Source organism: Strix uralensis, chromosome 8, assembly GCF_047716275.1.
Source record: "Strix uralensis isolate ZFMK-TIS-50842 chromosome 8, bStrUra1, whole genome shotgun sequence".
In the NCBI taxonomy this organism is placed as follows: Eukaryota; Metazoa; Chordata; class Aves; order Strigiformes; family Strigidae; genus Strix; species Strix uralensis.
This window is the reverse complement of record NC_133979.1, coordinates 6,831,265-6,856,150: the sequence shown is the minus strand read 5'-3', so window position 1 is coordinate 6,856,150 and position 24,886 is coordinate 6,831,265. Positions and strand designations below refer to the sequence as shown.

Here is a 24,886-nt window from a genome sequence, read left to right as displayed (position 1 = left end):
TGCCTAACCTTTCCAAAACCTTCTCTGACAATGAGACAGAGTTGTCTTTATATAGGTTTCTTCACCTGCCAACTGCAGGAGAGAAGACATGCAGAGCTCAAGGGGAAAGGGTCTAGCAGACTGTAAAAGCTTCGCTGTAAGACTCAAAGCACCTGCCCAGCCCCGTTTCACACTAAAGACAAGTGTAGCAAGAAGCCACCATTCCTGTCTGCTAACATCAGGGACATGGGATGACTGGTAAGCACATGCACACCTTCCATTAATCATCCTACTCCTCACAGAAAGGTCAGCTATACCACTGTGAGGCAGCTCCTCTGCAGTATGGGCACCTGTGCCATCTTCCCCAAAGAAAACAGATGCCAGTCTGCTAATCTGCTTTTAGAAGAGGGAAAGGATAGCCTGGCAGACATTTTGATCTGTGTCACAATTACAGTCTAGTCCTGGAGCAACACACACTTCTAATGACCACAGGCTGGAGTTAAAAACAAAGGCTGAGCTGAACCAGTACAATCTTCAAAATGTAAAGGAAATAATCTCTTCTATTCCCCCCAAAAAGCAACTGGAAGTATGAAAACTGTCTGAATACCTAAAGAATTCTTCATTCTGTTGGGTTAAAAAAACAACCCACGAACCAAAGTGAACAAGAGTAGCCATGTGAAATCAGCAAAATCAAATACCCATTTCTTACTGTTTGAAATAACCCCAATATCCTGATTGATTATGCCTGGAGAAGTGTGCTCAGAACAATCTTCAAATGTATTACTTTATTACATCAGCCTTTCCAATAAAGGTAACACTGGAAGGCTACACAAAAGACTAAAACCAGCCTACAAGTTGCCCCAGCATCCAGATTCCTACACTATTTTGGAATAATGCCTAGTCTTAGCAAACCAGGGTATACAGAAAATCAAATGCAAATTCTGTGAGCACATTCAAGAAGAGGCTAACACATGCTCTTGTTGACTTTTAGTCATCAGAACAACCTGACTTGCTCTGTCCAGTCTCTCTGCTGTCTAGGTCCAGTTCATAACATGGTTTTAGTTGACAACACCTACACACTACATGAAGTGCAGGAGCTCCAGATGTACCAAATGTTTTTTTAAAAGACAGATTCATGCATCCATGTATTGTGTGTGTTGGCATGTGTCATCCATGGCTGCTGTAACGGTGCACTGAATCATCACACTCAAGGTCTGCATGCTATTGCTTCTCCTTTCAAACCTCTCCATTCCCTCCATCCAGTTGATTTTGATCTCTAAAGATCTCTGGGGTTTGGGAAAGTGGTTAAGTAGTTACAGTACAGAGGAAGTAAGTCAGCACATGTGTGGGTCTGAACTATCAAAATTTTTTCTTGGCTCAGTAGGAGAGAAAAAGTGTCTTGAAAGCCAGAAACATCAGCCCTAGTTCTCATAATATTTGATGAGCAGATAGGGTTGTATTCACTCCTTCTGGGACATATGTTGCACAACAGCTTCCAGTGGCAGCTGCTTTACACTCTTTGGAAAAAAACACTTCTTCCAAGCCAGGACCATAAAAGAGATGAATGAAAAAAAAACTTAAGTGAAGGAGAGGAATATGCAGAATTGTTGTTAGGCTACAAAAAGGTAAGAACTGATCTCACAATTGTGAAGATCCTGATTTTACATAATCATTGAACATACTCTTCTCAGGAACCTGAATCCCAGATATTATTGGTTTTTTAATTCTTTTGCACAGTTTTAGAAATCTCTCCTCCATTTATTACGTATAACAGGGGATTACTTTATTTAGTTTAAATTGGCCTTTTCTAAACATCGTTCTATAGCTTCAAGCTATTTCCATTTGAAATGTTTTCGGAGTGGTTGTCTCCCTGGTATTTAGAAATCACTGTGACTAACGCCTCATAGCTTCTTAAACATATGCAAAAAGAAAAGGACTTTGATTTATGTTACTAAATGCAGTCACATCACAGACTGTCTCCTGAAGTCAACCTTTAAAAACTATAATAAATACTTTATACCATATGATGAAAATATCATGGGTTCCCATCTCATAAAGAAAAGAGCCACACACATGGAAACTCCTTGCTCACTAATCTATGGAAAGAAGCTGTAATGCAGAACTTAGACACACATGTGGATTCAGGTTGGTATGCATAAGCATAATGCAATGGCCACTATTAGATAAACAGAAAATCTTGCACATTAGGACACAAACTGTGCTCAGAATTCAGGCCACCAGTGATCTGAGGCTGCCAACAGTTTAAATCTTTTACTTTTTCTGTTTTTCTTTGCAAGTATAATTTAAAAGGATAATTCTGCATTTTAAATAAAACAAGGTGTAACGTTTACACCACCACAGTCTGGCAATGAAAGGAAGGAAAAAGAACAATCAAAATTCTGCTTTTTCTCTATTATCCTGATGTACAATACTGCTTAAACATTTCTCCTTAAACCTTAACCACCAAGATTACTGGCTCATGCAAAGTAACAGGGAATAGTTCAAAACACACTAAACAACAGACTGTGACTGCTACTGAGATAATGTCATACTGCTATTCTGCAATGATGGGCTGACTTCTAGGCAACCCCAAATTCCATGCTCCCGGTCCAACAGCAGCTGGCAGTAGCAATAGCGACCTTTAAATTGCAGGACAATGAAGTCCAGCTACAGTATGCATTAGAACAGTAAGATGCAAAATCTGAGAGCACATATGGAAGGGATGATCTGTGCCTGAAGGCTACAGAGATTCAAAACTCCCATTTTAATTTTTTTTTAAGCTTTCACATGGATGGATTTGAAGTTGCTTAAGTTCAGTTTTTGTCAGAGCCTGTGTACCTCACTGCCCTCACTAAACTACTGATGCATGTACACGATATTAAAGCAATGGGCAGGGCCAGATGCCCCCCTTCTCACTAGCACTGCAGAAGTAAAGGCTGCAAAAGAAATTGTTTCCTATAAGTCATTAATTTAGGGCATTCAAATTAGAAGAAACTGCCTACGCTGAGGCATGCAAAAAAGGTGCATTTAAAAACTGGTAATCTTTTTCAAAAGTCTCAGCCTAGAGCCTATAGATATCTCCTTGTGCACTTCTGAATGTCTAGGCTTTATTCCTTGCCTACACTTCTTAGAAAATAGTAACTTAAGAAAATATCTTGCTAAAGAGGTGTAAAAATAAAAATTTAAATAAAGGATTGTGAAAGAGCAACATTCAACTTAAATGTCCCCATGTGCTTAACTTTTACTCAGTTAATAAAAAAAACCTGGCAAGAAATTAGACCAGGAAGAGTACCACAGTTAAGGGCTTTTAACCCAATGGTAAAATCCAAACACAATTCATAGCCCTATTATTAGCTGGTGTCTATCAAAGAGGAATATAATCAACAGATGTACTCCCAGTCACCTAGTAAGATACAGTAGCACCATTGTGAGCAGCTTTGACAAAATTACACCACTGTTTTTGCAGATGGTGACGCTTTTAACTACTTCAATTACCTATGGTCCCACCATGAGGCAGCAGCAGAGCCAAAACAAACCCAGGTTTCTTGACTGCCAGATGAGCAATGTCATGCAAGCTCCCTGAGATACATGAACAATATCTTAATTTGCTACCACTGCCTCACAGTGTGGGAAGCAGAAGCACCTGTGCTCCACCTCTGGCATCAGACTCCTGTTTCTGCCACCTCTTCCTTTTGCCCTCCTACCTTAACTGCTGCTCACCCTGCCCTTTGCATAGAGCATTCTCTCATACTTCTTGACCATGCTCTTGCTCTTCCTGAAATCGTACTCTCACAGGCTACTGTTGCCAAATCTGTAACAATCTTGTTCATAGAAATATGTATCTATGTATCTATTACATATCTATGCATATATAAGGGTAACAGTCAAGACACGCTTGGTCTCAGATAAGGGACCTTTTTGACCTCATTCCTATAATCTTTGTTCCACTCCTTCTGCTATTACTCTGTTCCATTAGTCTTCTTGCTTTACTTGAGCCTGTTCTGATATAAAATCTACTCTGCAATCCCCCCCCCAGGAGTAACTTCACCACAGCCGTAAACTGCGCTACAAGGCAACTGCATAGACCTTGGCTGAATCCCACTGGCTTCAGCAATGCTCTGTTGCAAACACAGTTACTTAATTATAAAGGAAATGGTGAATGCTATTAGAGGACCCATGTCTGATCTGCTTTTCAGAAGGACCTTACACACCTCTTGGTGCTGAAATAACCACCAAGTTTAATCATGGTTTGTAAAGTGCTTGGTGGATATCAGAGAGAAATACAATTTAAAAGGGGCTCATAGTAGAGTAGTTAAAGTGCAAAAAGGATTTAAAATGTGATTTTAAGGTTGACAATATTTCTCTAATCCCTTAAAAGCAGTTTAGTTTGCTGTCTGGCTTGAATATAATGGATCAGGAACGGTTTCTCCAAGTTTCACATCAGATGAACAGTTAGGTAATTATGGAGACAGAATGGAACTTTAATTATGAGAAAAAACATAGATTGTTCTATTGTGATCTTCCACAGCATTGCTGTTTCTTATAAGTGAACATATTGTGCAAGCTGGGAAGAAACCATTGATTAAAATAATCAAAAGCCCTACTAGAAACTTAGACATGGTTTGCCTTTGTAAAAAACAAAACATTGTATCTGACTGGTTGAGAGATTTGAATTACCTCTTTCAAAGCCAACTTTAATTTTTCCTCACAGATTAATTTAATTAAATCTATTCATAAAGAGTGGTTTTTTTCATTTTACATAAACTGTATAAAAGCTTGGTGTACTCTGGGAAATCTAGAAGATTACAGAATTTTACCAATAGCTTTTTATCTTGATTTCCTCCCAGTCGTTTTCTGGCAAAGCAACCTGTTTGATTAGCATCCTGTTTCCAAGCATGCCAGCAATTAAATATTTTAAAAGTGAAACATCAGTAGCTGCACTTACAGGTATCTGTTAAGCAGGGTAACTTTCCAGTTCCTGCTCTGAAAAGATGGAATATCATTAAGCATATGGTCAGAGAGGTCAGAGTCATAGGGAGGAGCCCATAATTGTAGTTATCTACCACGTCAGGCTATTAATTGAAGAGTTGATGCAGGACAGCCACATACGTACCAGTATTTCAGGGGAGATCGGGTCCAGCAGAGGCAGCGCCGCCACTCCTGCAGATGCTCAAGTACAAATGAGACTGGGGGCTTCATGTACAAGTGCACGTGTGCATGCTGGCTCCTTCCCTTCCTTTCTCTGGCTAATTAAGAAGCAATTCTGTACCCCAGGCGCTGGGAAGAAGCAATGCTCAGAGACTGCACACTGGGCTCCATCAAGAGCCTGCTGGTTACAAACAGCGATGAAAACACAGCCTCTTCAGAAGTCTCTCAACTGTGGCTAAAAGTCCAGCACACACCCGTGGGGTGTGCTCTGAGCCTCTGTATCAGCAGCTGCTCTTTCATTTTCCCCTCTTCCCAGGCTCATTTTCTTTCTCTCATTCGCAAAGATTACTCCTATTCTAATCAAAACAGCAAGGAAAAAGCCCCACAGAACGCTAAGGGGGACAAAATTATACAAAGGATAAAGGAGTTGAGCAGCATTGAGACCATACCCATTTGTAAAAGAGATTATGGTCGCAGAAGTGCTTCTTATCAATAGGGAAAATAAAGGCACAGAAAGTCCCTAGATGAGCAAACATAATGAAACCTGCCAAGATGAGTGATAAAAATCATAGAAAGAAAAATTATACAGGTCTCCAGCAAACTGTCAGAATTCATTGTAAAACACTTTTTCCTGCTACCTGAAGTCTGCACCTTTTTTAAATTCCAACGGAAAGCTTGCCTAAGTATGTTGCAGCATTGGTGTTTCACCTTGTATCTGTCATTATGGTGTCTCCTCTCTGTTCTGTCAAAGGACTGACTATACCAAACAGCACGCAGGACTTCTTAAAAATTCCTACCATAAAGGAAAAATAGAGGACAGTGTCACACTCCATGTTACGCCGTCTCCAGCAGCCACAGCAGCTGAAAGGAAGCCATCCTGCACCATTGCTGCTAACAGCTGCATGGCCACAAAGAGGCCATTACTGCATCGAGATCCGAGCTCATGCCAAATGAAGATGCTGCTTTTTCATATTAAGATGACAATTCTTCTGAGGCAGTAAAGGTATCAACAAATGAAATGCTGCTCAAAGGGGACCAACAGAACATGAAGAACTCAGGGCAAAAAAAAGATTAGGTAGATGAGCATAGACATTTCTAATATGTCCCCGCTCTTCTTTGTTCAAAAGAAAGTAAGTCTGAAAAGGCTCTGCTGCTATTAAATAATTGTGTTTCTTACCTCAGAGTGAACATTTCGTCTTTTATATACATACAAAGAAACCCCCACCTGTTTTCTTGTTCAGAGGACAGAACAGGCAGCTTAGATGGCAATTTTAATTGAATGTGTTCAGGCTGTTGCACAAGAATAGTGGTGTGTTGACCTGTTGCTGAGAAGAAAAGGCTCCCCCCTACCACCTACACTTTTACTTCATTACAAATATCCCTGCTGGTTCGCACAACTCAGCTCCAACTTTGACACTTGCAACATGTCTAGAGGCAGGAAGTGAAGCAGAAACATATAAACTCTAGCAGAATTCAGTATGTTGATTGCTATTTCTCATTCACGTTCCATACAGGGCCGATATACCTGTTGAAATGCTTGAACAGCATACCATTATTTTTTTGTGTGTGTGTACATACGTGCATTTCTAAATACACATGTATAATTTTGCCCATATAAATGTAAACACAATGGCTAGAAATGAAATCACTGATTGTCAAACATGCTAGACATGCTTCTCCCTGTACAAAAAAAAAACGGGAGAAGCACGGTTATGTTTGTGCTAAAATGACTAGCGTTTGCAACCTCTATGCCAAAACCGAGAATTCACAGTCTTCATACAATAACTTGAGTCTTGTACACTTACAGAACTCAAATGACATGATAAGATGACTACCCTAGCAGTATAAGCCAGAAGAATGGTGCAATAACTGGCATGAGTCCATTCATATGGGAACACGTAAGCATGTGCAGCCTAACAAAGCTACTCAGCTAAGTCCTTTGTATTTTAAAGCAAAGGATTCTTAACGTGTTTTAATATGTTAAAATACAAGACTGAAAGGATGAGCTGAAATCTGTCGCTTCAAATATAGCCACTGAATACAGCGTCCCTAGGAAGCTAGAAGCTACTGCTAAAGCAGAGCCCTGACTAAGGCTCTCAGCAGCTACAGAAGCTCACTGCATCCCACAAATGCACAGGTTGAAAATCCACACTACCCTCACACATGCAGACAGTGCCATCAGTGACCATGCCTCACCCCAGAGCACAATCTGATTGAAAGTGTTTCAGAGAATTAAAAATCTCGAGTGCAAGGTTTAAATTACATAAATTATCTACCAAAGCATGCAGAGACTGCATATTAAATCAGTCTTAATCATGATCCTAATCCTCAAGGAAGCAGGATGGAGTATCACGAGACTCTTATTAAAACTGCAAATGATTTCAGTGGGAGTTTGTCCTGAATGAAAACACAATCTTACAACTGTAGAAATGGAGAAAGAAAGGGAAAATACCTATCAAGGAAAAGGTGGTGGAACAAGGAAAAGGTGGTGGAACTAGGAAATCAGAGCTTCAACATCCAATTCATTATGATACTAAAACACAGAAGCTATTTAAACGTGAAAAATGTTAAAATAATGTCATTTGATATTCACTTATTTTCCTCATACCGCAATTCACCCATTTAAGAAAGGAGAAAGTGTTTGTTTTCTTACTCTTGCAGTGCAATACTGCTTCAGTTAGCAAAACATTTCGATTTTCAAATTATGCTTTGCCTTTGATTCCCAGAAACTATTTCCTTTTCATGTCAGCCACAGTAAGTAAATCAACCATGATCCCTGCCCCTGCCCCCCAACAAAAATATAAATACAAAAATCAGGTAATCTGAATTTCAGAAAGCAAGCTGCAAGAGAACAGAAGAAAAAGCACTAGGCAATGAAAAGCTGCTTGAGATTTCTGAAAACCTCTTAAGTTTTTACTAGTTCAATATTTATGGCCTGTTAAATAATTACACATACAAGAGCTTCACATGCTCAACTTTCATTTTGCTGCTATTCTCTCCTATTGAAATAACTGCAAGATTAATTATAGCCATAAAAAGGCAGCATCAAACTCTTTTATGACCATTCCTGTTTATGAACTGCATGAACGCATTAGACCAATAGGAAAAATATTTAAATGCCAGAGTTTAAATCTTTGTAGCAGTCAACTAGCAAAAGCTCAAAAGTCGATCTGAGGTACGGGAATACTGCAAATGTCAAAGCCTGCAATGCTACATGAAAAAGTGATTTTCTTGCAAGGTAACGTTGCTTAAGAAAAGAACGATAAAAACATCAGAAAAGACCAAATAGGGATTTTCTTTTGGTTTTCCCACAGGACTCAGCCCTCTGAAAAGGTCACTTCTGAGATATAAGCTCTAAACACCTTCCCTTAAAGGAAAAAACACACTTTGTTTTGAACAGGTATTACTTGAAACTCTTCAGCACTAGTAGAATTGGAGCACAATCGTTACATACCCTAAACTCATTTACATCTCTAGGCAAGTAAAATGCTGAGACCACCAAAGGCATGTAATCATCAAAAAGGAGATGTAATTCGCTGCCCATGAGCAACAGATAAAGTTATCCCACTCCTAGGGATAAACAGCTAGGCTTTGAGTTCGCTGAATTTCCTTTGATGTAAAAAGGATAATTTCATGCTTCAGGAAAAGGAACAGGATGCAGGAAAAACTGGATTTGGTTCCTTACCCTGTCAAAGACTTCTCATGTTATATCCTACAGTTTTGTGTCCTTTGGGATACTGAGGTCAGCTTGGGGTTGCTCAGTAAGGACACACCTGGAGGCATTCAAAGCAGTTGCAGTGGTTAAAGAACCAGAGGAACTTGGGAAATAAGTATACACTGGTCAAGACAAGATGATTAAATCAAGAGTAAAGGTACATTTGTGAAAATTTGAAGAGTTACATACACTTAGGATAAAAAGGACTTAAAAATCTGCACTGGACTATAAGCCACAGTCCGTAGGGAGCTACTGGTCTGCTAACAGATCTCAATAAGTCTTGTCCATCTCTAGTGTACCGTTAAACACTTCCACGGAAACAAGTTTTCAAGAGTCTGGAACGCTCTGCTAAGTAGACCTGGAAGCTAGGTAGCATACTAAAGAGATAAAAATGAATTAATTTTTAAGTTATATTTTAGATGTGGTAAAGCTTTGACAGAGGTGAGTGAACAATGCAAAAATTGTATCCCAGTTGTAGAATTGTGTCATTTCCAATTATCTGACAAAATAATCTGAAGTGAGAGACTACATACAAGGAGAGGTTGAGGAAACAGCATTTGTTCAGCAACCAGAAGAGATGGCTAAAGGAAGATTTTATTGCTGCCTTCAACCACAAAATGGGAGGGACTAGGGAAGATGGAGCCAGACTGTTCTTGGAGGCGCACAGTGACAGGATGGGAGGTGACAGACATGTGCTGCAACAAAGCAAAGTCTGGCAAGATATTTCTTCATTAATAAGGGTAGTCAAACATGAGAACAGGGGTCCACTTTGAACAGGGGATTGGACTAGATGACTCCCAGAGGTCCCTTCTATCTTAAAATTATTCCATGACTTCATGGAGAGATGATCATGGGCTGTTTTCATTTTATTCTGTCTCAATTTGATCACATTGACAAATCAAAGCTTTCATCATTACCCTACAAACCAGTCTGGGTGTCTGGAAAACAAGACTGCCTCTTTTATGCCTTGTCACTGGGAGGATCCTGTAGCTCTAGAAGTGCTTCCACATCCTGTACCTTGTCCTGTATTTGTTTTACAGATGCAGCCCTCAGCTGCTGTAATTCAGCAGTGCTTCCAACAGCCCACCAGGGACAGTGATGGGGGGACAATGACAAGACCACCAAAGCAGCTGTATTTTATGCTAGCAATAGCCAGTTAGTGTAGTGGGAGTGTTGTTAAATTGCACACCTGTAAATCTGACATTAGCATCACCCTGTTCAATTCCCTGAATGATCTGTAACAAATTAACCTAACAGAATGGTCTTTAATTTACATGTTCCACTGCATTTACAATCCCCCACCATCTTATCATATATATACAAACAGATCCACTCTTAATGTTGGGGGGAAAAAAAAAAAAAACAAACCGCCCTCCACTCTGTTACTGCCCCAGGTCCTAAAACCTGGTATCTGGCTGTGTCTGGCTGATTTGGCCTAATTTTTTGTTTTGCTACTTGAAGTTCAATGGCCCAGTATATGTGATGCCTTGAATAAGGCAGTCTACCCTTCTCCAGGATATATTGTCCAAGGGCAGGGAACAGTTTATTAAGGCACTTTCCACAAAAGCACAGTAATGTCACCAAACTCAGTCATGCAGGAGATCTGTATCAAAGAAGAATACTAGAGACCTTTGGGGTGAATGGAGAGCTAGGAGAGGACTGTGCATTTGGGGGCAAACAATACTGTTGACACAACCAATAATTACAGAATTTTGCATCTAGGCAACTTAATAGAAAATGAGGGCAGAACTGATCACTACTGTGAGAGATCAGCACACACAGCAGCAGCACACAAAGTGCCTGGGACCATGGAAAATACCCATTAAAAATATAACTGTCAAGTTTGGATACATCTCCCTGAACAACTTGTGACATGTACTTCAAAATAAAGGACTGCATGAACTGGTACTGTATTTCAAACCAACATTCAGGGTTTGATTTTATATTCCATTTCCATTTAAAAATCTATTTCCAGGACTGATGCTTATTAAACCTGCCCTATTAAATCATTCACCTATTTAATGTAATACAAATTCAGATTTCCGCTTCTCTTTCTTCATCGTAACACCCTACTATACCTTTTTGTATAATAATTTCTGCTCTTAACTAGGAGAATGTCACATATCTGGTAAGGAAATAAGTGGTGAGTTTATGCTGCCTGCATTCCTCGATCTCATTATATATACAATGTCCTAAGGCAAGAGTTTGCCAGCTTAGATTTTCACTTGCTCTATCCCTTTAATTTGTGTTCCCATCAGTGCTGTTACTGTTTGTTAGCATTTGTTTTTATTTTTCTCTAGAGATCTTTTGTTTAAGTCACTGGTTAAGTAATCAAAATACTTCAGAGGGAAATTTTAAAATTTCCTTCTTGTAAAAAAGCAGAATGATTCAGTACCTGCACTGGAACAGCATTAGGTAGATAACATTCATTTTGCTGGAGGTCTCTGTTAGCTCAGTAAGAAAAATTACTTCCCTTCCCCCTCTTGTCAGCTTCAAGAAACTACATAGGAAAATAGTGAGGAATCTTTTCATATGCATAAGCAAAGCCTGTGTATATCAGCAGTGGCTACATCACAGCTCCAGGGTGATCACCAAGTCACACTGGGTTGCTTTCAGTGAGAGCAATGAAAAATAAGTCCAGGGCTCTGGCCATGGTGGGCTCTCCAACAGGAGAATATGAGTAGGCTACAGAAGGCTTCCTGCAGTTGGCAGAGGTATGCTGCTGTATAAGCTCGCAGCAAACAATTGTAAGATCCTCAGCGTTCAAGCCTACTCTGAGGTCAAAAATATTTTCTGTATCTCAAAACAGCTGCTGGTGAGGTACGTGGGAGTCTCAGGCATTGGGCTGACAGAGGCACTAACTCTACTCCCACTACTTCCAGATACTTTGCTATGCTTTTTAATGATTTATGGGGAGCTCCTTGCATACTAACAAGCTGGCACAGCAAAGATGAAATCCATTATCATTTCAGAGCACCTTCCAGAAATGGCAGTTTTGCACCCACTCTAGGCTCTCCCTCAGGGCAGGCAGGGAGAAGCAGCAATGGCTGATGTCAAACAGGAGGACAAACCTGCTTCTCCCCCCGCTATTTCTTGGCATGTATCCTGCAAGGCCGAAGTGGTTCATTGGCTTTATGTACAAGCAGCCAACCTTTCCTGTACAGAGGGCCTAGTTCAGGCAATTCCTGACTCTAAAAAAAAAGGCTTTGTCAAGGAAGACGAGGCTGGAAGCTGGCATGCCCAAGTACTAACTCTTCCCCTTCCCCACCAGGAGCACCACTGCACAGTTAAATGGTGTTTCTTTGTTCCCTCTCACCCACCATCCCATTTCTTTTCATTTATTAAGTATGTTTCTCAAAATAACTTTCTACTCTTCAATATTAAATTCTTCCTCCCTCTCCTCCCTCCCCCAGCCTCAATCAACACAACTTTTTGAATAGTGAATTTGATCCCTTCCACTCCTTGTGGATAGCACTAATTTCTGAGCTCACATGGTCTTGCTTCCCTTGATTTAGGGGCTCATTCTGTTTCCACACAGAAATAAAAAAAATATAATAAAACACACCTCCCGCCCAAACTGACAGTATTTCTGATTATGACTTCAGAGAGAACAGATCCAGCCCACAAGATGATCCTGAATAGATGAGCTCACAGAAAAGGGGGACACGTTGCTTTGAAACCTTAATATAAATTGAGACAATTCAGCAGCCAGATAATAGCACTGAAAAACTGACAGATGGCAGAACACTGAGGTTTAGTGGTGACACTCACATGTTACATGAATAATTCACTTGGACAAACCTATAGATGTGAGAGCATGCTTAGGTTAAGAATCTGATTCAAAGAAAAATGAAGAAATACAAGCAGTTTCTTATTCATAATGACCCATTTAAAACCAAAAGCCTGGATAACCATCTTCTCCAATATCAGCCCATGCTAGAAATTAATCAACCTTCAACTAGCACCAAAGCCCCCCACAGGGATAAGTCCTATAGATCTCATCAGCTGAGAATTCAGTGGGACTGAAGAGATACCCTTACAGCTACTGTTCCCAGCCACATTCCATGGCTTAAAGAAAATGTAGTTTAAAAAAAATAATTGCATGAATAGCAGAAAAGGCCCCAGATATCACAGGTCCAACAGGAGTCAGGCCAGCTGTGATGCTGTCTTGCCTATCTGACAGGACTCAGGTCATGCTGTCCTGAACACCTGGGGATGGGTAACATCCCTAGAGAGGATATTGTTAGGTACAAAGCTGAGCAAGTTCAGGGATCTGGGAAAAAGTAAAGTACTGGTTTGGTTTTGCAGTGGAGTTATCTTAAAAAAAAAAAAAGAAAGAGAGAGAGACCAAAAACTGTTACCTTTAATTGAGCATTAGAGATTAGGATGCAATATTCCCTAACTACCAATAAGAGAGCACAAAGCGTATTTAAAAAATATACCACAAAAGCATTCAGAAAATAAAAAGTCATTTAGCAGGTGGCTAGATGCTGTGAGGAACTGCCTTCTCTTCATCACATTTTAAGCTGGAAATACTCCTAAAACGCAACAGTCAGCATTATTAAAGCTCTTAACCTCCCCAGCTGAATGGACTACGGACAATGTCCCAGTGTTGCATCAGTTGAGGAATAACTCTAGATCCTGGTAGAGGTGCTGGCAGTTATGTAGCCTGTCTGAACGCAATTGATTTTATAAAGCAGTTTGATCTTGCCAGAGGTGAGAAATCTCCGTGTGCCAAACTGTCCCTTCCCTAGGGGAACTCTGCAGTGCAGGCTCCTCCAAAGGGCTGTGCTGCATTTCTAAACAGGAAAATGAGACAGTCATAGGGGCCTGCAGTCATTTCTCAGCACAGGGAGAAAGCTCAGCCTTGTCTTCATCAGGGAGAAATAAAATGGTACTGAAGGGACCATATAGGAACGTCCAACTATACATTTTGCCTCCCACTACATTTTCTGTCTGTCATTACAGCCTCCTCTTTGCCCTTAAATAATAATTGCATGCACAGAGAGCTAGGCCTTTTACATTAGGGGTACAAACAAAAAACAAAAGCTGAACACTGCAGTTTAATAGTCCACCAGGTACTGCTGTCTTGACCAGTGATGGTAGGAAGACCTGCAAACATATGTGAATTAACTCCATCACCAGCACTGTGCTTGTGCGTTACCAGGTTGATTCTGTTTCCTCACACAGCAGATCGGATCAGCCTTTGAGATGACGCATACTTTGACAAGGATACAAAACATCTGGAGAGCATGTCCTTACCATGCAAATTAAAGCCTATAGCTATCAACAGTCATAAGATTAAAATTACTTGATCTTCATCTGATTAAGTGTGAACTTCAGATCTGAATAATCCTATAAAAAAGTACTAAAATTCTAGTTGCAGACATTTTTAAGACTCAAAGGCAAGTTTTTAACTAGTGCAGACAGAAACATCGGCTTCTTTTCAGAGCTAGCCACTTCAGACATAGGCTTGTATCGAGTCTCCTGTGAACATAAAGACATAACTTCATGCATTCATCACACAAATTGACCTATTTTGGCTAAAACTCGTAACAAAATCTAAATATCTTATGCTGAGGCAAAGCATGGCAAATCTGCTTGACATAAACAAGTAAAACATGGCATAGTTATATGCCATAGACTTTGAGCTGGTTTCAAAGCCCTTGTATGAAAAAAATAAATAAATGAAGAATTGGTCCATACAGGTACTGCTACTTTCACTAGGAATTCCCTATTTGTTAGGCATATACTACAGAATGGGAACAAACTTCTGCCTGTGTTGAGGTAACACTGGCCCACTCCCATGAGCAGCAGGGAAATGTTTCAAGGGCCATCTGTTTTTCTGAACAGAAGAACTGACACAGAAATGTAGACTTCAGTCACTTGCAAAGTTTCAAGCAGGGGAGGGGAAATAAAAAAATTTAAAATATTATCACACAAAAATGAACAAATTTCCTCTCAGGATGACAGTCCCATACTGTAACAATCAGAGGCTCACGTCGAGTCTCCTTTATGATATTTAAGTTTTAAGGCTGATTTCCCCAGAGGATGAACCTAAGAGGGGGGAAAAAATGGAAGATGAAGAGGCTAGAAAAGGAATGGAAGATGATTAAGAGAAATCGTCAGGGATCTTAGCACTGCATGGTCCAGGCTATGGCCTCTGACAAGAGATTTACAGACAGCGACTGCAGGGAATGGAGCTGCTTAGTTATTCAGCACTCCTCCAGGCAATCAGGTAGTGGAAGCAGCATTAATAAGATAGTTTTTCACTAAGGATGAGGCAGGGTGAAAGACCAACACATACAATACATAAATATGTTAATGCAGTTACTGAAGTAATCCTTTTCTGTAGCCTGTATATGGCTGCAAAAGTGATTCCATTCATTTTACGCAAGAGCAGTGCATTCATCTTTCCTAATTAGGGAGAAAGTAGGACTGCTACTAAGCTTAAAAATAAAAAGTATGGTTAATTTTGAAGCCCTCTGTGAGTCCCATTCTGGTGAAATCCAATAAAATACTTCCTCCAACACTGCTTCTGACTCATGGGAATATATTTGTGAAGTATGTGACTGGAAATTCAATAGAATGGCTTGTACTAGTTTCTTAGTCTGTCCAAGAACAAATGTGCAGACATAAGCAAGCACACAAATAGAAGGCTATGTATTAGTTAGCGTCTTCATTAAAATAACCCTGGGATTCCCTTCAACTCAACATCAGACAACCCCTCACAGTTCTAGAACAATGGAGCGCAAATGGACCTCCTCAGAGAGTCAAAAGAACAAGATAAAATGCACTACACAAAAATCAAGCATGTCCTTTTGACTGACTGAATAAATGGGTTTTTTAAAGGTGTTACCTGCAGTTAACATCTGTCATACTTACTCTCAGCTTTAGTTATTTTACATTGCTCATCTTCCATCTGCTACCTTTTTCTTCATTTGTTCTCAAAAGCAAAAAAATAATAATGGAGCAATACTCTGACATTGCAAAGTTCCTCTGTAATGACAGAAGTGCTGTCTGCAGTGCTGATAAATCCCAATATGCTACCATGCAAACTGCTGCAAATCCAAGTTTCCAAAAGGCCTGATCCCAGGTGACTGTGAATCTTCATGCACCACTGCTGATCATGAGCTCTACAGTTTATCTGGTTGTAACAGAGCTAGAGCTGGTTTTGATTTTGTTACAGACAGAAATACACACTAGATAGTGCTGTCTCTCAGTCTGGAAAACCGTCACGTTTGGAAACCATCTGATTTGAATGACCTGAATCTTTTGTGTCTTTAATTTCTGTTCTAACAGAAGCAAAAGTTGACAGATCATCCTACAAGTGTTGGGAACAACACCTCCAATTTCTCTATGCTTTCATAAGACAACACGTCTGAGAAACATCACTTTTCTGTGCTACTCACTGCAGGCTGCTTCCGATTCATCTGACCCATCAGGACATTCTTCTTCACCATCACATTTCCACCTGGCTGGGATGCAGTGGCCGTTGTCACAAGTGAAATCTGACTCGGCACAAGTTTTCTTTGCTGCAAGAAAAAAAAAAGTACTTAGTACAAATATAAGCAGTGCGGAAGACCTCCATTTCATGCAATCCCATTAAGGACAATATCATATCTTGAGAGGATTCATTTCACATTCAACATTACTTCTTCACGACAGAGTCAAACAGGTATCAAAGGTGGGTATATTCTTCTTGCTAGAACTCTTACCCCTCTATTATTTAACATGGATTCCCTCTTCTATGTCTTTTTCCAGACATTCAAAAATCAGGGTTGTTCTTTTTCAAAATAATTTTCTAAGGCTTTTACTACAAAAAGCTGCTGCCTACATAGAACTGAAAGCATGCTGCATGATTTACAGACAAGACAAACAAGTCTCACCTTTGGAGTACTACAATCTAGGAGCAATAATGTTTTTATCTATGCAATCTATTCATGGCTTTTTAGTAAATCTGTCACCATAGTAGATGATCATAAAGCACTCCTCCAAACACTAAAAATCGTTTCATTAAATGTCAACCACTCTGTGCTCTTTACTTTGCTTGCATTCATCTAGGGCTTGAAAAAGTTGCAAGACATGAACTCAAGCAACTAATTGGTCTATTTCTCTGTTCCAGTGGTGCAGCACAACCAGTCCTGTAATACTAGTCAGCATCTTTCCATTGCAGCTGAAAGTAACCTACAGATATCTGGTCCCTGCAGATCGTGGCCTCAGTGTCAATGTGATCACCAGTCACTCAGTGCTTTCACAATGGTGACTTCAGTGGCTTTTCTGCCAGGAACTGGACTGAACAGCCATGCCGTGAGTCATGAGTGATGGCTCAGGCTCAGCTTTACCACCCTTGAAGACCAAGACTCTATGGCTAACTGGCATCTACCTTTGTTAGTGATCAATTTACAGAGGAAGTAGTGGTGGAGAGAAGATTTGTTTCTTCCCTCTGCAAAGCTGCTCACAACCTAATAGGATCACAGGAAAATTCAGGTAGTAAAGACCTCAGGAGGTCATCAAGTCCAACCTCCTGCTCAAGACAGGGTCAGCTCTGAGGTCAGACCAGGTTTTATCCAGTCTGGTGTTACAACCCCCCAAGATGGAGACAGCGCAACCTCCCTGGGCAATCTGTTCCACTGCTTAGCTGCCCTCACGGTGAGGTCTGAGCTTGACAGCTATTGCCTAATATAAGTCATGTGAGCACATCATTGCTACATCAATATTTCTTCCAGCAAACGTTTTCAAAGCATTCAACACAACTAATAAGCCTCCAGGGTTTGATCTTTTATTCTTCCTTCTTTTTTTTCTTACATGAGCTGCTGTCAGGGAGGGAGCTACGTTAAGTACCGGTCACAGGATAAAGGGAGCATTACTGTGTGAGGTACTGGAGGTCTACACGGCTGAGATCAAGTACTCATTTTCTAGTACACAAAACATGCAGCTTCCCTGAACAGGCATCCAGCAGGAAAACCCTGAAAAGCATCACTAAGCAGCTGTACAATCTCTCAGAATGCACTTCATAAAGAGAACATACATTTACTCCCCTTCTGTTGCTAAATGAGCCAGATTCTGGAAGGGAGGAAAAAAACCAATTTTCTCTTCAGTCATTCAGAACCAGATATCAAGAACTAATACAGGAAAAAATCCAACCCCATGTAGACCAAGAGTTTTTCAAGAGACCAGTCATACCAAGAATCCAGTCTGATTTTCCAAAGGCACTACACGTCCATTATCAGAGGGAAAAGACTTAGAAAACCAAAATTTGTGAAACTGGCTATTGTGCATCACTCCTGGTGCATTTAATGCAAGTTTTGACATAGATTAATCTGATGTATTTAATGGTCAGAAACTCTGACCAGATACCGATGGGATATGCATGCATAACCAAAGTCGAAGCGTTTTCCTGCTTGCTGTGAAGCTGACTGGGTAAAATGTTAGTATCTGCTCTTAGGGGAAGGTTATGCCATCTACAAATGAAACAATCACATCTTCATCCAGAAAGCAGAAACTAGTTTAATACTGAGACATAAGAAACTTAATTTTTAAAATGTATTTAGTTTTATACTAGCTCTCTCAATGTCCTAATGTCTTGTTTTCCATAGGAAAACTGTCCTTTGACTTATTCTCTAGAGATCCAAACAGCAACACAACTACTTTTCTGCCGCAAAATAGACCTCCCATTTTTCCATCAGTCTAACACCCTGATCACTGTTATTTCCGGGACATGTGGACGCAAGTGTGAGCGAGGGGGTCAGCCACAGAAAAGAGCGTAACAGGCATTCCCCTTCAACATGGCCAGCCTGCTCACAGCAGATGGTGGCACTGATTGCTTTGTTCCCCTGACACTACTCTTCGGCAGCACAATTAATAAGATTGCCAGGATTCACAAAAGGGGGAGAAAAGCATTACTGACAGTCCTGGGGCGTCATTTGCAAGGTGTTAATTTGCTCCCCGAGTGCAGCTCCACTTTGCAAAATGAAGTTGGGCACAACCACTCATCAGCAGTGGCCTAACTGAAAAGCATCATCCCTGTCCATACGCCCACCCAAAGGTCCAACAGTCCCAAGACAGAAAAATCAGCAGGATACAAATGCATTTAGTCCTTTGTTTGAATCTAAACTGTCTAATCTCTTAAAAGAACAAGATTAAGGGAGGTAGAGCCCAAACCTTTCTATGATTATTAATATTTACTTCCACTACATTTTTTTTTTTACTCTTTCTGCATTTTATTATTTTACATACTATATTTTGTTATTATTTTTTACTACTATTACTCTCTAACACATTGGGTCACAGCTCTGCAGACTGCCTTAATTCCAATAAACTCTGCTTTGTGCTGCAAACAGCAACCCAGACTATTCAAACTGCAAGAATACTGAAGCACTGTCTCATTTCTCACCTCTAATACAAGACTGGAATCACTTTATTTCCAACCAGATTCACCTTCTGGCACTCAATCGTCATGTCTCTGGGATCACAACACAGGCAGGGAGCAGTTAATTAAAATATCAGCTCTCTGTCTTTTTCTTCCTTTTCCTTTTTCAAGTCCAATAACCTTTTCTATTAATCTCCCATGTTATACACCTTTCTTCTATCAATTCTCTATTAAAAATTCATCGAGGCTCACACAATAAATTGTCAGTGGTGCATTAAAATGTAAAATAAATAAATACAGCCCTTTTAGACAATGGGGAGGACACACATTCATTTTACGGTTTCACCTGGCTCAGAAATAGCCAAGCAAAATTAATTGTTCCCCTGAGATCCATTTCCTTTGCCGTAAGCAGCCCAGGCAGCTCCGCTCACATGTCTCTTCAAAATGAACATAAACAAACAAGAGTAAGTAGTCACAGCATCCCTGCGCCTCTGCTCCTCAGGGGGCAAACCAATACCTGGAACAAGAAAAAAGAGAAGGCTACTGAAGCATATGCAGAGCCTTTCATCTTTTCCCCTGCCTGGATGCAGAGTGACACCAAAGAGACTGCCTTTCTTTTGACTCTCACTTAATTTGCCTTTGGTACCTGCTTTTCCTTTCTCACATCTGCAGCTAGACAGATATGTCAGAAACTCCAGGGTGGAAGTCGGCACCTGTGCGACCATGGGGCTCAGCTCCCACGGGTATGAGCCCTGGCTTGGGCAGCTTTCCAAAGGGAGGCTTGGTCAAAGGAAGTCATCCCTGTTTCTCTTCTCCCAGAAAGAAAGGCAAGGGGGAAAAGGAAGGTTTCAACTTTATCCAGCCATGACAGAAAAATACCCCAACACACTGAATTTTAAACTAAACTGCATCAAACCAACGTGGTCCCTTATTTTGCAAAACATTCTTTTCTTTTCCATTACTCCCATCTCTTATCCTGAATTGCAAGTACGGATTCAGGGTTCATCCCTGCAGCAAATTAAAAGCAGAGAACCCAGGGAGACTGGTTTAGAATATGAACATTTATAGAGGGAATTCATAAAAAAGCAATCACTGGGGATATGTATAATTAGACTGGAGGAAATAAACACGTACTCAAAGGAACAAATCTTGTACTGGCTAGGAGCAGGGACTGGATGATCTAAATGTGAATTATAACTTCCAAAAATACCTCTCTCTTGAAAGGTCAAATCCCTGACCCTAAAGCCAAACAGGTATCTGAATCTAATTGAAAGGTCCAGGATTTATTCTTTCTTCTCTTTCTAATAAAACCCAACACCCCTCCATTGCCATCACAAGCCCTCAATCACTTCATTTAACCTCACTTAAATTTTGCTTCAGTTCTAGAGGCTTTATGGAGCAGGAACATCTTTACACGGTACTCTTTATAAGACACCAGGCCTCTGTGATTCAATTTCCAATTCACACCTCTTGTTTATTCCTACTTTGCACATCTGTAATACTAAGCAATACACCAGTCTACAATAGCTTCATTTTTTGCTACTCTAATTTTCCCCAAATCAACACAGCTGAAAAGTGGAGTGAACATACTTCACCCATACCATCAACAGTTCCATGAGCAAAGCTGTAGTTGTTCAACAGCAGCAGTGATGTAAAAGCACATACAAAAGCACATTTTCTTACTATAACTTGCCCGTAAAGGACTTAAAGATTTCCTCCCCCCAGAGAACGAACCCCTATGTAGTAGTGACAGACTAAACACAGGATTTTTAGATTAAGGGTTTTGTTCAAACTCTGGGTTGTGTATCCAGCAGAAAACCAGGCTGATGAGAGCATCCTTGAGTGCTAACCCACGAAGACCCTGTCACAGACTGTGCTCTCTCCCCATTTTACCCCCCTCAGTAACTGCTGGCCAATTTCTACCTATTCTGAAAAACGGGAAAGATGTGGAAAATGTTTACTCCTACAAGTTTCATAAAATTGGTAGCTGAACAGAGAACAATCAAAATTACAGCTCCAGAGGCAGATGAGGGCAGAAAGCGGTCACTGGGCCTGTCTGCAGCATGTGCTACCACAGCCAGCTGGGTCTGTACAGCTTCTGTATCTAATACTCAAGGTATGTTTACTGCAGAGGGAAAAAGGCAACTAGGGATTAAAAAACAAATGACCAAAAACCCCAGACACCAAAACCACTGAAAACTGGTTTCATTTGTTCCGCTACCCTCATTCCTTTACATGGATCCTGCTCCTATTTTAACTTCTGAACCAATACCAGATCTCCCATCAAACTGTCTATCTGTTCTCATTTGCAGCTAGTATTCAGTCTTCTTGCAGAAACTAGTGTCACCTAAGCTGCTGTAAAAATAAAATAAAAGGCCATACAATTAAAGTTTTGCCGTGATCCTTCTGCAACGGTAAAACAGCACAACCCTGTAGGACGTGAGAATGGGAAAATGGTGGTAGGCCAGAAAGAAAAATTGAAATTCATAAAACAGGGGTTTATTTCATGCTGGGAAACTTCAATGGCAACTTTGATCAGTGGCTTAATCAGAGCCGCTGACAAGACTCCATACAAGAAGGAGAAAAGCAGCATCACATGAGTTCAGGAGCTTAACACAGAACCATCACCAACACTCAGCCCCGAGACGTGCCAACGGCAGCTTGAAGTGTAACATGGGAAACAAGCAAGCTCTTCCCAGAACAAAATTCATCATTATTATGGCTCACTCTGCACTTCTTACGGACCTCAATTAATCCAGTCTCACAGTGAGCAAAATACACCCCAGCTGAATCATCTGCTTGCCCAATGAGGTTTTCTGCTTACCAAGAGAAAGGTAGGGGCTGGGTTCATAATTCCACTCTTGAGAGATTCTGGGCCAAACAAAACTTTACAGCAGTCATCTTCAGTTTATAACCTCAGTCAACTCCTAATTGCAAACAGAGCCACCATGACATTGCAAATGCCACTCCCAAACAAAAATTCCCAGCAATACAAGAAAGCAATTTTTTTTTTTTTTTTTTTTTTAAAATTGAAGTTACATTCACCACAAACTTGCTATATACTCCTAAACCCAGGAAACTCTTGGAGCAGGAGACTGTGCCCTAACCATGTACTTTGTCAGTGTCCCCACCCTTCAAAAAAAGTCTGTGGTACTGATCTCAAATCCTCTGGTCAGGTTATATACCCAAAGGATATCTTAGTCCTCTTAAAGTGATTTGAAAATCCTAACCTACATCTGACAGTACTGCAGCCCAAGTACTCTCAACTTCTGCTGTTGACTAACGCAGCATTGATTTTGCAAAGGAGGCAGTGTAACAGGGAGTGTAGAACAATCCACCCTGGCGTGGTTTCCTGGTCACAGCAGGTGGGCAAACAGTGCTCCATCCCTGGCCATGCTCAGCTGCCCCTGCTTTAGGCACCCAAACACCATGTGTTGGGAGCCCAACCCCACGGGCAGCACCTCTGCCAGCCAGGGCTAGAGGGTTGGCTGCAGGAGGCCATTCACTGCCAAATCCTCGGCATGGGAAATCCCAGGAATGTGGTGTTTTGCAGCTATAAAATGGCAACAGATGAGATCCAAGAGTTGAAGTGTCAGGAAATCCTAGTGGATGTGGACTGGCGAGCCCTTTTAATTTTCAGACAACTAAGGACACCTTAAAATAATGAAAGGGAATATTTAACCGCTCTCTGAATCTGGCTACTTTTTTTGATGCTGCCACCTCAGCAGACGATTACATATATAAAGCAAGATTAATCAGATCACCTCAAACAGATGGTTCTCAAGCACAGACCATAGTCCCTTTGATACTCCATATGAAATACATTTTAAAGAAACTTGTTCCCAAGACCCCCTAACCCGGCCCCAGAAAACAACACCCAATTGACAGAAGCCTAGTCAGAGGGTTTGGGACTGCCTGAAGTTGCTATTACATCAACCAAAACATGCAGCTGCTGAGTCTAAACTAGTCCCCCTGATCAATCAAACCACATCAGTTAAATGGAGAGAGAGATGTCACCTGTGGTTTTTCATTAGTATCAAAGGTACCCACCTTTGTGCATTTTAAATGGTAATATGTGTAAGCTCCTTACTTAAAATTATTTAAATATATTTTCATGTTTAACACAAGGAAAACTGCAGTACCTAATTGCAAGCTATGGAAAACACAGAACACAAACAGCATTTTGTTCATGTATGAAATTAAAGTGACTTCAACTAACAAGTACATGCCTTCATTGCTAAATCTACTCATGTATTCAAGGCAAAACTGAACACAATTTTTCCCCAACCTGTTCTCAGGTTGCTGCTGACATTTCAGACTTCAAGAAGGGGCCGTACGCTCAAAAGTTGCTCTGGATTTTGCCAAATACACAAGTTGATCTAATGAATGCGGCATTTGTTCCTACAAACCAGGCTTCACCAGTGGGAAGAGCTGGAATCCCAGAAGAAAATTCAAGGACAAAATGACCATTTGTACTGGTGTGCTCCTTCGAGGGCATCAGAGGTCTGTAAAACATACTATTTGAGTATTCAAGACAAGTTCTCCTTTGGCATTCAAAAGCTTTAGCAGGGCTCTGGGGCTTTGTCCAGGGGAGCTTTGCAGCTGGCAACACACCGGGCAGAGAGCTGAAGTGCTACCCTGCTTCAGAGGAATGTGCTCCACACTCCTTCAGGCAAGGCTCCCTCTGACATCTGCTCCCTCCATTTTTCCTTCAGCTTTCTCAGTTTTTATAAGATCCACTCATAAAGCATCAGTGATCTTTTAAGCTGTACAAAACCAGGTTTTGTGATAATTTTCTCCTTGCTATTCTCCAGGAACCCAGTCTCTGGAGTTTAAAAAAACAAACCCACCCACAAGAAACCAACCAACCTCCCTTCAATTCTACTTGTAAATTGGAAAATCATGTCCTCCTGCAGAGGAAAGGGAAGGAAGGGACAGATTTTCCTATCAGCATCTTAGATACACCCCCAGTTTTGCTCAGACATAGGCTGACAACCCTGTCCAGCCTGCAGTCACCTCTGGATGCTACTGATCAACCTCACTGCGATGTGGCAAGTTGGCAGGTGCAAGAAAGTACCTGTCATTCAGTGTCAAAACATGCCTACTGACAAAATCTCACTGATGCTCATCCTCATTCAGCAGCAATAGTGACAAGGAGGCTGGCAAGTGGACAGACAGGGTCAGGTTTCAGAAAATGTAACTTCTATTACAACAAAGATTATGCAAGGTAGCACTGTACAAAAGGACTATCAGAAAGCTTGTTCCTCTTTAAGTAAGAGATCTGAGAACCTGAAATGTCCTCACTTACAAGTACATGGACACAGAGACATTAAATGACATGCTAAAAGTCATGCAGCAAATCTGTGGCATAGCCAAGGATCTGACCCACATCTTTCAACCATATCTGCTAGTGCAGTATCTTAAGCTCAAGTCAAAATTTCCTCTTTACAGAAAAGAGCAGCCATCACCCTGCTGTGGAAGTTGAACGTGTTTCCAGAACTCCATATTGCTGCAGTCATGACCTCTTCAAAGGATTTGGTATGCTCTGAGCTTCCAGTTTGTTTCTAAATATTTCTTTGACTAAAGCTCATCCGCACTGACTTTTGCTGACAGAATTACCAGCTTTGTCTATCTGCTCTGGGTTTTGTTCTGCTTTCTTTTAACAAGCACTA

The 24,886-nt window shown here is 40.8% G+C and overlaps 1 protein-coding gene across 1 annotated transcript in view; it reads right to left on the bottom strand.

Moving 5' to 3' along the window:
- The window catches only part of LRP8 (LDL receptor related protein 8), a 192,940-nt gene that overhangs the window by 62,714 nt on the left and 105,340 nt on the right, over nt 1-24,886 (bottom strand). Inside the window, exon 3 of the mRNA XM_074876017.1 lies at nt 16,255-16,377. Coding sequence (XP_074732118.1) covers nt 16,255-16,377 — 123 coding nt within the window. The remainder of the gene's footprint in view (nt 1-16,254; nt 16,378-24,886) is intronic.